Below are 18,012 nucleotides of genomic sequence, written 5' to 3' on the forward strand. Positions count from 1 at the left end.
TGCAGCATCCGGCAGGACACTTAGGTCTGACACCACAATCCTTCAGCTCTTTCCATGAGACTGGATTCTCGAATAAGTTTCCCGCTCTTGGCCCCCTCCCCTGCAGCTAACCATTCTTCTCTGGCTTTGTACTTTCAGATGATGACTCGGACAGCCAGGGGCCTGCATGTGAGCCTTCCAGTGCGGGTGATGGGGGAGAGGACGATGAGGTGGAGGACACCTCTTTGGACGTGACCGACGATCCAGCGTCCTCACAAAGTGGGGCTAGCAGCTTTTTGTTTGAAGGCATGGTCGGGGAGATGCAGGTGGGTGATGCTCTGGGACCCAGTGGCCTGCAGCAACACTATGGGGGAGGGGAGATCAGGGAGCCAGCTCCCGGGAGAGTGAGTGCACGCCTGAGTGATGCTCAGTAGCACTCTGATGATGAGGCCAACTTCGAGGATCTTGCCAGACAGTCATTGCAGATGCACAGCGATCTGCTGGGTGTTTTGTCAAGGGTGCCTGAGTGTGTCAATGCACTTGCTTTGAGTGTGGTGGAGGCCACCTCAACGATTGCATTTGTGTCTCAATAGCCCATCGAGCCGATCCTTGATAGATACCAATGGATGTTGGATGCTTCAATGACCATGGGATGCCAGACATGGTGACACGGGCTATGGCTGGCCATTGAGCACCAGGCTGACACTATGGCAGGTCTGCAGACTGTCATGTCATCAGCGCATGGTGGCATCAATCAGCTCTGTGGTGAGTTGCAGTCACAGTCTGCCCTGATGCAGAGCCAACCTGAATCCACGCAGGTACTGACTTCTGCCATCGGTGCCTGGTGTGCCATCAGTAGCATGGGGAACTAATGTTGGTGAAGCACAGCAGCAATCTCTGCTCAGCCAGAAAACTCCAGATGCTGAGGCTCCGACCCGGGGGAGTAGCACTGTGTCGGGCCTATTGGAACGTGATGTCCTCTCTCAGGACAACATCATTCTGCCCTTGCCCGTGCCGCTCTCTGCAACCCATCCACCACAGAGTGCTGATGTGCTGAAGTGATGCAGTCCGCAGCTGGGCCTTACAGGGCCCGAGGTGGTACGGAACGTCCTGCAGCAGTGCCAACACAGCGACCTTCTACCAGCCTTGCTGCAGGCACTGAGACCTCATTAAGGGGGAGCAGTAGGTCTGGGTGGGAGAAGGGAAGGGGAGGGAAAGCACTGAGAAAGATCAGATAAATATGTGTGTGCTCGTGGCCAGAAATGGTCACCTTGCTCGAATGTGAAGTAATGTAAATAGTTGGAATTGGATGAGCCAATAAAGAATTGTGTGATGCTGCCCAAAGATGTTATCCTTGTTCCATGATGAAGTGATGTGAATAGTTGCACGTGCATGTGGGTAATAATGTTTCAAGGGGACAGGTTTTAATTATTGGTTGCTGTGGATGATGGCGTCCTTTAATACTTCTTTACAGCACATTTCTGTGTGTTTTCTGTCAATAAAAATGTATTTCATTTGTCACAATCTTGTATTGCTGTTTGTATGCACGGAGGCTTTGAGGGTGGGGCGCGATGTCTTTAACAGATGGCTAGGTGAAGCGGGTGGCCAGGTGAGGCAGGGCCCGCAATGCCAGATGAGTGCAATCGATGGCTCCCTGAACCCCGGGGAAACCCGCTATCCTGGCGAAGTCACGGGCAGTGCTCATCCACGTCTTCCCTGGACATGCTGAACTTGATCTAGTGTAATCGTTTGCTGTAGAGAGCATCGGTAACCTGGTGAATGCAGCAATGTACTGCAAACTGCGAGGTGTTGCATATATCGCCTATACGAGATTGGAAGGAACTGGTACCATGGAAGTTGAGTGCTACTGTCACATTCACTGCCACTGACATCGAGGTCCTGCTGTCGATGTCATCTGCCAGGTTTATCTGCAGAAGTTTGAAAAGCTCTGTGACAACCTCCTTGAGGAACCTCAGCCTTCTTAATTAGTGCTCCTTGGATATCTCCAAATAAGAGTAATGCACACGGTAAAGCCTGTGTCTGTACGACCTCCTGCCTCGCTGTCTGGGGTGTCTCCTCTGGGGAGGATCCACATTTGCCCTAAGCTGTCTCTGCAGCCAGTGCCTTTCAAGTCGGTGCCGCAGGATGACATGGTGTGCGATCACTGCCCCCATCACTTTGCAGAGGTCACAGTGAAATCCAACATTCACTTTTTTCCGAGATCGAACCCAGCAATGTGTCTGAGATATTAATAATCACTCTGACGAGCCAACAGCAGTCTGTGCGAGCATCCAACGCAACACTGACCGAGACCTCTGAGACCCGGCTGCAACTCCCTTTAAATAACGCTCCAGATTATTTTCTCCACCTTGTGCAGTCCATCTTTTTCAGGCGTCATGGACGCCAGCTGTTAAGTGAGGCGGCAAAAGTGAATGTGGCGAGATGGGTGCCAAGGAGGCATACTGATTTCCATGGTGTCACCCAGCGGTACGTTGCGTTTTAACGCTCCTAAAAAATTTCAAGCGAATTTCGCGTCAGGTATGAACAGCACCGAGCGCCACTCCAATACGCCTAACTCACAGTTAATACCTAATACCGGTGTTATCAGCATGCGTTATCAACCGAATTCTGACCCCCACTGCCTGTCTTCTGTGCTTGTTTGCCTATTCTGGTGGTCTTAGGAGAAGCTTCCCCCACTGGCTGAAGGCCTGGCCCCCAAAGATGGAGCAAAGGAAATCGGGAATGCACAAGAGGCCAGAATGGGAGGAAAGCAGAGTTCTCAGAAGATGGTAGGGCTGGAGGAGGTCATGGAGGGATTTGAATGCGAGAAGGACAATTTTAAAATCGAGGATTCCTGCAACTAGGAATTGAGGAATTGAGATACAGTTTGCCATCATAACAAAAAAAAAACACCAAAAGTTATCCTATAATATAAATTGTTCTTTTAGTATGCTGGTATTTTAAAAAATGATTCTAGTGATTTTTTTTAATAAACCCTTTTGTGATTTGTGTTATCTTATATTTGTCGAACTTTAAAACAAACTTATTTTAATGATTGCTGACGATGTCAAGAGCACGAGGGAAATGTTACATAAAGTCAGGTGATTGCGAGTGAAATGTAACGGGGCTCACTGTCGCTTTAAATGCACTGAGATCGTGTGTCAGGCGAGCAATCCGTGTAGCCTCGCCTGATTTATGGGGTGTCGGATTTCTTCAGCTCATCCTGCACTCGGGCTGGGCCGCTCCTCTCTTTTATGGAGAGGATCTATTTGGGAATAAGCGGGGTGGGATTGGGAGAGAGGGAGAGAGATACACACCTGTTGAAGTGGGTCTGTTAAAGTTGTGACAGTTCTGCTCTCTCCCTGGGGGAAGGTCCCTCCCCACCCTTGTTGAACTGCCCTGCTCGCAGCTCTGCTCCGGCTGAGGGAGACACGCCGAGCCGCGCTTGACCCCCTGGCTTCCCCGGCGCCAGAGATTACTCCTTCTTGCAGCCTCGGAGAAGCGGCGGCCGGGACCTTTGCCGATGGCAGAAGCCGGGCGCCCTGAGGGTCCGAGAGACGAGTCGGCGGGGGCTGGAGACGAGTTTAACGAGATTATCCGAACTCGGACGGGTGAGTGCTGAGGGGGCGGAGAGGGAACGAGGTCCGCACCTTTAACTTGGGACCGACTCCCGGGGGGATCGGCTCAAATTTTTTAAAAACCCTCCAACTTCCCCTTTAAATAAAGTAGCGGCGGTGGGACTGGGGTTGCAGCCCCACACACTGACTGCGGGCGGAGCCGGCACCGGGAGCCGGCGGGCAAGCAGGGACCGCGGGTAGTCCGGGGCCGCCGCTGGGGTCGCTTTTCCAGTCATTGGTGCTGCTTGAAATAGCCGGAGCTGGAATCGGATCCGAGCGCCTGGAGTTACAGGGTGCGGCCAAAGGAAACCAACTTATCTCTTTCCCGCTTTGTACATGTTTTCTCTCAGTATATAAAGTGATACAGGTGTGTGTGGTACCCTGGAGCTGCTGCTCAGTGACACACGCACCAATTGCCATTTGTTGCCGCTTTAGCCCCGCCCAGCGCCAGAGGTTGGAGCAAACACGCCGGCCGGCCAGCCAGCATCTCGCCTGCCCACCTTGGCCCTCCAGTTATTGGCAGTTCGCGGGTTACACGGCCAGTTTACCAGCGCCACACGGAATTGTAGCCGGCTGCAAGGTGTGTGGGAATGGATGGTGGCCCCAGATTTACCAACAAAAGCGAACTCTGCAAAGCTGCAGGATTCTTCCCCAAACCCGTGCGCACAGAGGCTGGGCAGGAACATGATCAAAACTGCCAGAATAAAGCCAGTGCTTGCATTCTGATCCCGCAGGGGACCAGCTGAAGTTTTGTTGTGGGAGTAGAACTCGCGGTGAAAACCCTTTCGGAAAATGAGCTGTACAGGAAATCAAAGTTTGTTGGGCCAAGTGGTGATCGTGGGTATAGCTACTTACTCTCCGGCTGCACTCAGGTTCCAGGAGAAACAATAAATCTCTGCGCGACGTTTGACTGACGTTGTAAACTAGGTGCCACATTGCAAATCATTTGAGGGCCGCTCTTGCATTTCTGCATCAAAAAGTGAACCGACAATACGAGAGTTTTAATTTTTAGTTCCCCCTCCCCAGCAACACGTTCCGTTACTCCGGACGTTTCATTCTAATTTAGTCATTAGTAACTTCATGCAAGTTGTCTTTGAGGAAGCTCAATCATAAAATAAATGTAACGTTGTTGAGAGTTCAGGCAGACAACGTTAAGCAGCGCACGGAGGTGGAGACTGAACTTGCTGTGCAATGGCTTATCACAAATACAACGAGAAAGCCCGCTGTGTGGGAACACTTGGGGGAATAGACGCTGGCCATCTTTCGCAGTTCTAAGTGAGGGACAATTAAGCGGTGTTGATGGAAAACTGTAGCCATTGGCTTTGTTGCAGATGTGGCCTTGTTACTTACCTGGACATGACATGTGCAGCCACTGGAAAGATAGCAGGAAACAACAGTCTGAACTATGTGATAGGAAAGGTCATGTTTTATTTTAATTTTATAGTTCTGCCCAGACATAGCTCAGTGGAGACAGCCACCTGCTTGTCATGAATTAGAAGAGTAGTGAAAACTATTTTAGGCTGTGACTCTCCCAATGAACTGGTTTTACATTTCATTCAAGAGTCCGTCCGGTGTTACAGTAACTGTTTAAGGAGTACAGCAATATTGTTTTACTGTAGACAAAAACACAGCAAATAAATATTCTGTACTAGTATGCATAAAAAAACCCTTGCAAAATTTATAACGGAGGAAAGAGTTTAACCTGGCATCAAGTTTGGAAAATTTAGTTAGCTGATATGGATGGCTCATACTTGCACATCCAAATAGCTTCTCACAAACCAGAAAACAATTGCCTCAACAAAAAAAGAGAAGCTGCCTGGGCTAAACAGTAGTAAGTACTGTGTGTTCTGGCTCCAGTGCTTCAGTGCTTAATTCCTGGGCAGAAGATCACAAGTTTGAGTATCAAGTTTGCCTGTGACTTTAATGCACTTTCCTTATGTTTAAAAATAATCATTCACGGGATGTGAGCGTCGCTGGCGAGGACAGCATTTATTGCCCATCCTTAATTGCCCTCGAGAAGATGGTGGTGAGCCGCCATCTAGAACTGCCTCAGTCCGTGTGGTGAAGATACTCCCATAGTGCTGACTTTGTCGTAGTAGTTTGGTACAACTGAGTGGCATGCTGGGCCATTTCAGGGGCCAGTTTAGAGTCAACCACATTGCCGTGAGTCTGGAGTCACATATAGACCAGACCAGGTAAGGATGGCAGATTTCCTTCCCTAAAAAACATTAGTGAACCAGATGGTTATGTTACTGGACTAGTAATTCAGAGGCCTGGACTAATAATCCAGATACGTGAGTTCAAATCCCACCACAGCAGCTGGGAGAATTTAAATTCAGTTAATTAAATAAATTAACAAAACATTGTAGCTTCTCCATACCTCTGTAGCGGAGATGCAGAGATTAAGTTGGGATGCAAGATGGAGTAATGCAAAATGGTAAATATGTTCTCTCTTGGTGTTAAAAGAAATGAAAATGAGCAACTCCCAACTTGCCACACACAGTAACACATCTTCTGACTATCAGTCACAAATTGGCACCAGCATTGGCTGTGGTAAAGTCTGGGGTTCAGAATATGCCTTCCTCTGAGGAGGGAGAGCGGTGGGAGGAAAGTGATTAGAAAAAAACATCCAACTTGAAATAAAATGCAGATGCTATTATGATAAGTCAGGTGTAAGACAACACAAGAGACCTCTTAAGAGTAAACTATACTGTAGAACTAACTATTTTTGCAGCAGAAATATATTTGTGGCGAAGCCCGATCCAATTATGACTGTGTACCCAGAAATAGAGTTTGAACAGTGATCTAAAATCTACAAAACAGTTTTATTTATTCAATTATTTTGTTTGGTATTGAACAATTCTACAATAATAGGCAAATATTGAGTGTAATGTACAACAATGGTACTGTTCTCCTGATGGGAGTGGCACTTTGGTGTAAAGCTGAAGACTGACACTATTATTATGAACAATATGATTTCTTGTAATCTGAGAGAATATTTATCTTGAGCTGCAGGCAATTAAAACACATGACTGCCAGTAGAGCTACGGGCTCTTATTTTATTATTGTAGCTTCTCCATGCCATATTTGTCATGACATTGATGGTAAAGTTGAAATGCAGTGAATATTGGAACAATGTCACGTTTATAGCATCTAGCATTATTGTGTTGAAAGTTTCAGGAACTTTTATTTGTAAATATTTGAGTTGTGTGGCATTACGTGCCTTGTGTGTGTGCTGTAAAATAAAAAAACTAAATGTTTAAAGAAAATAAATTGTCAATGTAAGTGTCAGTCAGGATGTTGAATACTTTGGAGAGTGATTGTCAAATTCCAGGGCATTCAGCTACAAACTGTTCCTAGAGTGAGTCAGCATGGAACCACAAAAAAACCACAAGTCAACTCCATGTGAGCTGACAGTTTTTTCTCGATTTCTGCCTGAAATATTTTTTTCACCTTTTGTGTGCTAATTGTTGAATGTGGCACATTGCCATTATTTGAGGACAGAACATGTGACGCTAATAATAAAACATAACTCTTGACATTGCAGGTAAGTTCTCAGAGAGATAAACATTCAACTCTTACCCCTTGCAGTATTGACCACTCTTGGCAGTTCTTTTCTACTTAACTAGATTTGCAACAATCCATGTTTTCATTGCTGTTTGTAGCATATTCGTTTATTAAAATGTTCCAGTCATGCAGCAGGCCAAGCTTCTTGTAAAAATAGACCCATATGTTTTTAAACCTGGGCTAGTCATTGAAGTATGTTCTGCTGTTCAATATGAATTGTTATTATGCTTTTACCAGTTCTACTGGAAGCTCTGCAGCTTTGCAAATTTAGGTCAAAGACTGTGTGTCCTGTGCTGCATTGCTGACATGTTACTTTGATACTCATTTGTACTACAAAGGTGAGATTTCCGACCGCCTCCTGCCTTTGAACTCAGTTAGTGTGCGTTTACTTTAATATTAACCTAGCTGCTGCTGTTTTCAGCAGTGGTACTCTGAATGCCAAAGTGTACATCTGGGTACGATAAACTGGTGAACTATATGCATTCCTTCCTCATAACGCAGTTGAAATGCAACTGCCAAGGAGCAACAACTTTGTCTCAAATTCAGCTATTCCCCCTATAGACTTCCATTAGACAGAGGGGCCTGGAAAGGCTAAAAGAATGCTCAATTTCACACCATTTGCTAAGATTAACATTTCTTTAATCCAGGGTTTGATGTGGAAATCAGAACTGTTCAATTTTTGTTCTCGTCCCCTCCCCTCCAGTCATTTAAACAAAATGAAAATTAATTTGAGTTCGTCAAGGAGACTTATTCACTATCACAATCTTGAAAACATTTTCAAAGAGCTAGGTATGAGACTCTTTGGCTGCTATTTTAAATAGTCAGTAGCCAGTCTTAAGTGTTTCCAGTATTTCATTTGCTGTAAGCAACAATGCTTTCATCCCCACCGGCACAAGATGCTAATTAGTTCAGTTTGAGAACCTAACTGAATTTAAAGGAACCCTAGACCTTGTATGTATTTATTTTAAATGAGAGTGAAGTGTATACTTATTCTTTAAATAATTTTCTTAAATAATCTCATCACCTAACATACTTGTTCACGCTTTCCTCCAGATCAGATGTAGTGAAAGACAAAATGAGGAACCTGTCACATCTGCCATTGTGCCACCTGGGAGTACGGTCATGTTGTAGGTAGGCGGGGTCACGCAGCTTGAGTCTATTCATCCTGCCAACATTTTAAATCACTGTCCTTACAGTCTATTCAACTTTCAGAACATACGGTATTTTCAATTTAAAGAACACCTTATCCTGTAGTCTATTCTTAGCTTCCCATTAATAATGTAGTCAGTAGCAAGATTATAAGTATGTCAACAACATAGAAATGGAATAACTTCATGGATATATTTAACTTTAATAATTCAGATTGTTCTCTTTACAATTGATCTACTTCTGAATTGTCTGATGAGAATAACATTTTATCAAGCTAGAAATTTTTTGTAATTGGTAGATGTGCATCACTGTTCCTGAACCAGCTATCATGTAATTTCATACTTTCCACATGTGACAGTAGAAGCAAAATTTAAACTTGTAAACCACAACCTGAGTGGACTTTATGTGGACTGTCGCAGTCATTTGTCTGAATGAAATAGGCTACCTTGCTGGAGTGTTGTCCCAATGATAGTAGTTCAAAGTTGAGAAGGGTGGAGGGTAGGGAAGAGATTCTGGCTACTTTGAACAAAACGTATGTGGAATTGAGGATATCCAGCATATTGGAGCCCAATGGGCAGTGTCACTGTGTTGCTGTATGGGTTTACACCTGCTACACTCTACACCACAGAATTCCAGATGTCTGGCACATCAAAGTGGGAAATCACTGGCTCTTACTGTCCATAGGCAGAGAGGACACATATTGGAGGGTGAATGAGGCATCCTGGTATGAAAGAGAAAAATGGTATAAAGAGTTCTCCACTTGAATTAAAGTATGCAACAAGAGAAGGCTATTTTCTTCAACAGACACAGACCTTGCAACAGATTATTTACAATTTGCAGTGCCATGGAGCTGAATAGTATCCAAAAAAGGAAGATTTGGAAAATTTCTCTCTGAAAGGCCAGGCCATGCAAATGAAAATCCTAGCGTGTCAAAGCCAACATTACAATCCAGTATTCAATCCGAGTTGTAGTCTACATACACTGCAGGTAGCATGGGAATAATAGTGTTCCAATGAGTGTTTTGTAAGTCTGTGCTAAATTAGATATTTGTACAACTTTGGTGGTGCTCTAAATTGTGAACTTTAGCCCTTCACCTGACTTTCTCAATAAATGAAATTTTAAAAACAGTGTAGTTATTTTGGCAAAAAAAATGGTATTGATTTTGATCTGTCAATATGTTTGTCAAGATCACCAATTTTTATTTTCAATTCAGTGAGGGGGCAGGTATTTGTGTTATGGCACCCCTACAGCTGGGAGTTTCCTCCGTGGGTGCACCTGAAATTGTGCTCATTTTGCCGATGTCAAATTGTGACTAAGGTCAGAATTTTCTGGGATTCGTGCAGGCGCGATTGGGGGCGGGTCGGATGGGAAATTTGAAATAAGTTGCAGCGGGTCAGGAGCCTGCCGTCATCCTGCCCCCACACGCCTTTCCCTAGCGTGTGTTTGCAGATGCGGCAGCAACCTGAACGGCAGGTGGACAACCTAATTCAAATCATTAACAGGTTCTTGTCAGACCCTTAAGTGTCTTTTTCAGCCTACTTTCAAATTTCCTTGGCTGCCCACGGGATACATGCAGCTCGGGAACCACTTCTGTGAGTCTAAGGCAGCAGCTGAGTGTCCATTGCTCCAGCTGATTAGTTGATAGCATGACATGTACTATAAAAGCTCTCACCTCATAGCTGGTCATTTTCCTCAGGCAAAAGCTGTTACTGACTGCATTCTGAGCACTGATTTACCTTTCTACAGGCTGCAAATGTTTGCAGCAAAGTCACCATCCAGTCTCACTTCATAGGTTGTACCAATCACTCCATTGACCAATTGCTCCTCTCATTTCTACTTGACCCGCCATCTATTCCATCAGTATCGGTGCTAGTTATACTGTCTCACCTTGGTCCTCAGGATCGGACCACAATGAGCCCCAACATCAGCAGCACACATCCACAAATCCCTCTCTCTATCTACAACAACATCACCAACCTTCTCCTCAACCACCTGATGCTGTACAGGACAGAGGGCATCAGTGCAGGGCTGCATCGCATCAGAGGCAATACCCCCAACACAGGGTGTACAGGCAGTGGATGAGCTTCCTCAACATGACTGAGCAGCAGTGCCAAAGGAGGCCCAGACTATCACGCCAGGTCATTGTAGATATTTGCAACTTGCTGAAGCAAGACCTGCAGCCCAGAGGAGTGGGTGGACAAGGCTTACCAGTAGCTGTCACAGTCACCAGGACCCTCAACTTCTTCACCTCAGGCTCCTTCCAGAGATCAGCAGCAGACATTTGTGGCATCTCGCAGTTGCCCACCCACAGATGCATCACCCAGGTCACCGATGCCATGTTTGACAAGTCAGCCAATTATATCAACTTTGCCACTGATGAAGCCAGTGTTACTGAGCATACGCTCGGCTTTGCCGCTCTGGCTGGCTTCCCACGGGTGCAGGGTATCATCAACTACACATGTGGCCATCAGGGCACCCCATCGTCACCCAGGAGTGTTTGTCAACTGCATGGGCTTCCACTTTCTCAATGTGCAGCTGGTTTGCAACCATAAAAAGATCATCATGCATGTGTGTGCCACATTCCCTGGCAGCTGTCACAGGCAAGGGATATGGGGATAGTGCAGGAAAGTGGAGTTGAGGTAGAAGATCAGCCATGATTTTATTGAATGGTGAAGCAGGCTCAAGTGGACGAATGGCCTACTCCTGCTCCTAATTCTTACGCTCTTATGACTCGTCCTTCACCAGTCCACCTTCCCTCCAAGCAGACTTTCCAACTGGCTACTTGGAGTCAAGGGCTATCCACCAAAGACGTGGCTCATGACACCCTTGAGGAGGCCAAGTACTGAGGCCGAGGAGCGATATAATGAAAGCCACATCTCCACCAGACGTGTCATAGAGCAGACAATAGGAATGCTGAAAATGCACTTCAGATGCCTTGACAAATCTGGAGGAGCCCTTCAGCACACAGCCAGGGTCTCTAGAATCATCATAGTCTGCTGTGCATTGCACAACATAGCACATCACTGAGGATTAGCACTGCTTGTTTGGTGATGCTGTGCCCTCAGAGGCTGGGGGCTCCTCTGAGGAGTCATCTTCCTCTTCCTCCTGGAGGGTGTAGGGAGGGGGCGAGGGGGCTCTTGATGGACCTGTGGGAGAGTAAAGAGATACATTAGATATACCATATGAAGAATGGGTACAGATACCATTATGCTCATGATGACCATTCAATGGCTGATGACATCAGTCCCCATATGAGTGATGTGTGCCATGTAGCTGTATGATATGTAATTCTGTCACCAGGTTGCTGAGATGTCCCTCTCTCTCCATCTCCCACCTCCAGCTGCCCGGCCACTCCTGATACTTTCAACGCAGCCTCCTCTGCAAATGTTGGAGTGCCACGTCCAGCTCCCTCTTACTGTGCGCTCTCTTTTCCTGCAAGGAGGGAAAGAAGAGAAGGGTGAGTGAGAGTGATGGAATGGATGGGTTACATCTTTAGAGGGAGACAATGATGGATTGGGGTGACATTGCCAAGTGGCCTCCTTGCATGTTGTTAGTAGGTATGATTGCATTAGGATGAGCGCAAGTGTGAGGGGTGGCTAATAAGATGGGGATGTGATAATGTAGATAGAGAGGGATTGGTAGATGTGCTAGGTATGTTGGTGTGAGTAAGAATGTGTAGGAGCAGCGTTAGGAAGGCAAAGTGATGGGGATGTGATGAGAGAAACAGCAGGATGAAGTTGAGTGTTGCTTTGTACTCCCCTTTCTTGATCTAATGAGATAATTGAAACGTTTACGGCACTGCACCCAGTTCCTCCTGAACACATCCCTGCTGTTCACCTCCTCTGCAATTTGGAACCAGGCTCTCTGTCTCCTGCGGAGGTCTATTCTGCCTATTCAAAGGGAAGAGAACCTCCCTGCATGCTCTGACACCCTCCGCGAGCATATGGAGCCAACTAGAGAACTGGCCATTCTAGACAGGGTGATGTGTAATGAGAAGGGTCTAATTAGCAATCTTGTGTGAGGTCCTTTGGGGAAGAGTGACCATAATATGGTAGAATTCTTTACTAAGATGGAGAGTGACACAGTTAATTCAGAAACTAGGGTCCTGAACTTAAGGAAAGGTAACTTCGATGGTATGAGACGTAAATTGGCTAGAATAGACTGGTGAATGATATTTAAAGGGTTGACAGTGGATAGGCAATGGCAAACATTTAAAGATCACATGGATGAACTTCAACAATTGTGCATCCCTGTCTGAAGTAAAAATAAAACTGGGAAGGTGGCTCAATTGTGGCTAACAAGAGAAATTAGGGATAGTGTTAAATCCAAGGAAGAGGCATATAAATTGGCCAGAAAAAGCAGCAAACCTGAGGACTGGGAGAAATTTAGAATTCAGCAGAGGAGGACTAAGGGTTTAATTAAGAAGGGGAAAATCGAGTACGAGAGGAAGCTTGCCGGGAACATAAAAACTGACTGCAAAAGCTTCTATAGATAAGTGAAGAGAAAAAGATTAGTGAAGACAAACGTAGGTCCCATGCAGTCTGATTCAGGTGAATTTATAATGGGGAACAAAGAAATGGCAGACCAATTGAACAAATACTTTGGCTCTGTCTTCACGAAGGAAGACACAAATAACCTTCCAGAGCTACTAGAGGACCGAGGGTCTAGTGAGAAAGAGGAACTGAAGGATATCCTTATTAGGTGGGAAATTGTGTGAGGGAAATTGATGGGATTGAAGGCCGATAAATCCCTGGAGGGCCTGATAGTCTGCATCCCAGAGTACTTAAGGAAGTGGCCCTAGAAATAGTGGATGCATTGGTGATCATTTTCCAACAGTCTATGGACTCTGGATCAGTTCCTATGGACTGGAGTATAGCTAATGTAACACCACTTTTTAAAAAAGGAGGGAGAGTGAAAACAGGTAATTATAGACCGGTTAGCCTGACATCAGTAGTGGGGAAAATGTTGGAATCAATCATTTAAGGATGAAATAGCAGCGCATTTGGAAAGCAGTGACAGGATCAGTCCAAGTCAGCATGGATTTGTGAAAGGGAAATCATGCTTGACGAATTTTCTGGAGTTTTTTGAGGATGTAACTAGCAGAGTGGACAAGGGAGAACCAGTGAATGTTGTGTATTTGGACATTCAAAGGCTTTTGACAAGGTCTCACACAAGAGATTGGTGTGCAAAATCAAAGCACATGGCATTGGGGGTAATGAACTGATGTGGATAGAGAACATAAGAACATAAAAATTAGGAACAGGAGTAGGCCATCTAGCCCCTCGAGCCTGCTCCGCCATTCAATAAGATCATGGCTGATCTTGCCGTGGACTCAGCTCCACTTACCCACCCACTCCCCGTAACCCTTAATTCCCTTATTGGTTAAAAATCTATCTATCTGTGACTTGAATACATTCAATGAGCTATCCTCAACTGCTTCCTTGGGCAGAGAATTCCACAGATCCAGAGAACTGGTTGTCAGATAGGAGGCAGAGACTCGGGATAAATGGGTCCTTTTCGGAATGGCAGGCAGTGACTAGTGGAGTCCCGCAGGGCTCAGTACTGGGACCGCAGCTCTTTACAATATACATTAATGATTTAGATGAAGGAATTGAGTGTAAAATATCTCCAAGTTTGCAGATGACACTAAACTGGGTGGAGGTGTGAACTGTGAGGAGGATGCTAAGAGGCTGCAGGGTGACTTGGACAGGTTAGGTGAGTGGGCAAATGCATGTCAGATGCAGTATAACGTGGATAAATGTGAGGTTATCCACTTTGGGGGCAAAAACACGAAGGCAGAATATTATTTGAATGGTGGCAGATTAGGAAAAGGGGAGGTGCAACGAGACCTGAGTGTCATGGTTCATCAGTCATTGAAAGTTGGCATGCAGGTACAGCATGCAGTGAAGAAGGCAAATGGTATTTTGGCCTTCATAACTAGGGGATTTGAGTATAGGAGCAGGGAGGTCTTACTGCAGTTGTACAGGGCCTTGGTGAGACCTCACCTGGAATATTGTGTTCAGTTTTGGTCTCCTAGTCTGAGGAAAGACGTTCTTGCTATTGAGGGAGTGCAGCGAAGGTTCACCAGACTGATTCCTGGGATGGCTGGACTGACATATGAGGAGAGACTGGATCAACTGGGCCTTTATACATTGGAGTTTAGAAGGATGAGAGGGGATCTCATAGAAACGTATAAGATTCTGACGGGACTGAACAGATTAGATACGGGAAGAATGTTCCCGATGTTGGGGAAGTCGAGAACCAGGGGACACAGTCTTAGGATAAGGGGTAGGCCATTTAGGACTGAGATGAGGAGAAACTTCTTCACTCAGAGTTGTTAGCCTGTGGAATTCCCTGCCACAGAGAGTTGTTGATGCCAGTTCATTGGATACATTCAAGAGGGAGTTAGATATGGCCCTTACGGCTAAAGGGATCAAGGGGTATGGAGAGAAAGCAGGAAAGGGGTATTGAGGGAATGACCAGCCATGATCTTATTGAATGGTGGTGCAGGCTCGAAGGGCCGAATGGCCTACTCCTGCACCTATTTTCTATGTTTCTACGGAGGGAGTCATAGGAGAACCTGGGTGCAGCCCTGTCTCTGTGCAGTCATGTCTCCAAGTGTTTGGAACAATAAAAGCCTGCAGTGCAGTGACAGCACACTCCTAAATGAACCTTCAAATGCAATGTGGCCATGGCTCCTTTAAATATCGTGGCTGAAACCCGTCATGGATGATGTCATCAGACCCACACCATTTAATAGGGCTGGGTAACTTGCAGGGCAGGCTTAATAACCCCATTAGCACAAAGTCCATTTCTGCAGCGGGATGGAAGCGAGAACAGGGTCGTGATTCACCATGCCGACCGCCCGCACCCGACCCACCCAGGTAAAGAAAATTCCAGCCCAAGTATCCTCACAGTCTAATTATAATGAGTCTGAATGTAAAAGAACTCAAGAGTCAGTGCAATCGCCGAGCATGGATGAAACGTAATTGGAACAGGGCCAATGGGGCTTCAAGAGAGCTAGGGTGGGGAGGACTATATTTCCAAGGCTTCTATGGTCCTGAACTTCCCTGTTCCATGTCAGCAGTTCCCTATCACCATTGGTGAGCAGAAGGGGGAATCGAAGTTCGGCAGTAACCCAGTTTTACCAAAGCTTCTGGTTACCGCCATCAGAAAAAGTTGGTCTTTGTTTTTCAGGCTGTTCTGATTCATAGCAAGTATAATAATGGACAAAATGCGAGCGTACTTTGGGTAAGTTCACTTCCTTGTTCATACAATGCTGTCACATGGCCTGCTATAGTCGGTTCATGCAGTGCTGACACACAGCTCTGCTGAGTGCAGATCTGCTTTGCAGGTTTTGTCTCATTATTAAAATGAAATTGAGCAGTGAACATAATCACTGACACAGTGACCTGTATACTCAATGATAAGTTAACATACAAATGCTTCAATCTTCGTACATTAGTATTCCACAGTGTAATTTCAAGACCAGTGAAATTCAGTGTCACACCTGTGGTTAAATGTGATGGGACATATTTTCCTGAATTCATTAATTTTAGTGAAAAAGGTAAATGCAAGTATAAAGCAATGTTCCTTATTTATGCTAAAATTAATAAATGGGGGAAAATATGACCCAAAGTATCTCTCAAGACCCTCTGATGAGCCTTCTTGTGCGACGCTTCAAGTTTTAGTAACAGTGCAAAGAGAAAATCCTGATCACAGCATTTCAAATTAAGGGATGCATTTTCCATTGAAAAATTCTGCACATTACCAATAACAATTGAGTGCACATCTGGTAACTCATGGTTTAATCGTTCACTTAAAATGCATTTTGAAGTACTTTTAGCAGCAGGAAGGAATCTGTAGATGTTAACAAAACACCTGCTGGGAAGTATTATCTTTTGTTGTACAGTTGGTAGTATTTTACATCATTATGGCACTAGATGAATAAATGGTACATCAAGGTGCAAAAATTCAAATGTTCCTTTCTTAACTTAATTGCACAACTAATAAATAAAGATCCCTGGCAGTCAGAACTAAATAGTGGCTTATTAAAAGCAGTTAAGTATATAATGAAAGGAATATATTATCAGAGTTCTACTTTTCTATTTGCAAAATGACGTTATATATCCAGACAAAGGGCCCAAATTTGCCCAGGAATTGCTCCGTTTTTTTTTGAGCAACTTGATTTTTCTGGAGTATCTTAAAAATCCCCATTCTACACATTTAATTTGCGGCAGTGTAAGTGAGTTAGTTAGGATTGTTTTTGGTTTAGTTTAGTTTTGTTCAAAAGGGGGCATTACCAGCCACCTACGCCTGTTTTGGCCATTTAAACCAGTTTGGATAGCTAATAGTTGCTCCAAACTAACTTAGGCCAGCATTTGTGGCCGCACAGAAAACTCTTACAGAGAGTTAAGAAATCAGCGCAGATAGCCAGAGATACAGGGTGGAAGGGAAGCACTCAACACTTTCTCAACAACATTCATGAAGCATAAAAACTATCAATAATAAATTAAAAATAAATAAATAAAAAATAAAACTTAAGTCCTACCTTCATACTCGGCCCGCTGACTTCCGGTGCAAAAGGCCACTCGGCGGGGATAGGTGCGGTGGGTGGGAAGCCCGGGCGGGAGAGCAGTGAACTGGCCACATACGCAAGAAGCAGCAGGCTGGGCTCGCAGAAGGAGACTGCAGGAGGGAACTTAAAGGGGGCTGGCAGGAGGGAACTTAAAGGGGGGGCTGGGCTCGGCAGAACACACAAGCTGCAGGAATGAACCAGGCTGCAACAGGCTGGTGGGGGGAGTGGGTGGTGGGTGATGAGGAGGGAGAGAGGTCACATGACTGAAGGGGGGAGGGGAGAGAACAAAAGACCTTTGGTTGTGGTCCATATATATACCTTGGGCGGAGACGGAGAATTGCACAACTCTGCTGTGCTGCCATTTTTCACCTTCATTGACCTTTGAATGTTAAACTTTTACTTTAAGTATGGGTGCAGCAATATCAATGCCACGGATTTTGCAATGTTCGGCATCATTGTGCTATGTAGGAGAGAATTGATTAGAGCTCATCACATCAGGAATATCAGAGCCCGTAGGCTGCTGGGCAGGAGGCCTTACCCACCTTGGCAATTTTGAGTCAGGCGTTCGTATCTGGACCTGAGTGAGGCAGATTGTGTCAGAAGGCTGCGTTTCCGCAGGGAAGTTGTCCGTGAGATCTGTGAGTCGCTGAGACCAGACTTACAGCCGAGAAGCAGCAGGTGGACTGCTTTGTCTGTTGAAGTGAAGGTTACAGCTGTCTCGGGATCGTTTCAAGCTACAACTGGAGATATGTGCGCCATCTCTCAACGTGCAATACATGTCTCCATTCACCAGGTCACAGGTGACAGGGCTGTGGGCTTCTCAAGGATTGCTGACTTACCAAAGGTACAGGGCTGCATTGGATGTACCCACATCACCTTGCGAGAACCTGTGGAGGATGCCAAGCAGTTCAGGAATAGAAAAGACTTTCACTCCATGAATGTGCATCTCGTGTGTGACAACATGCATCACATCATGTCAGTCGATGCAAGATACCCTGTTAGCACCCATGATGCGTTCATCCTACGTGACAGCTTTATATCTGACATGTTTGAGCAGCAGCCAGAAGGGCAGAGCTGGCTACTGGGAGACAAAGGGTATGGCCTGGCCAGCTGGCTCATGAC

The 18,012-nt window shown here is 45.6% G+C and overlaps 1 protein-coding gene across 11 annotated transcripts in view; it reads left to right on the forward strand.

Annotated features, from left to right (window-relative positions):
• Window positions 1-3,277: 3,277 nt before the first annotated feature.
• Window positions 3,278-18,012, forward strand: part of dmd (dystrophin) — a 2,299,423-nt gene continuing 2,284,688 nt past the window's right edge. For all 11 annotated transcript variants that reach the window (XM_070893344.1, XM_070893337.1, XM_070893339.1 and 8 more), the window contains exon 1: window positions 3,278-3,590. In XM_070893344.1, coding sequence (XP_070749445.1) covers window positions 3,503-3,590 — 88 coding nt within the window. In that variant the 5' untranslated portion in view covers window positions 3,278-3,502. The remainder of the gene's footprint in view (window positions 3,591-18,012) is intronic.

The sequence above is a fragment of the Pristiophorus japonicus genome, chromosome 11 (genome assembly GCF_044704955.1).
Source record: "Pristiophorus japonicus isolate sPriJap1 chromosome 11, sPriJap1.hap1, whole genome shotgun sequence".
Lineage (NCBI taxonomy): Eukaryota > Metazoa > Chordata > Chondrichthyes > Pristiophoridae > Pristiophorus > Pristiophorus japonicus.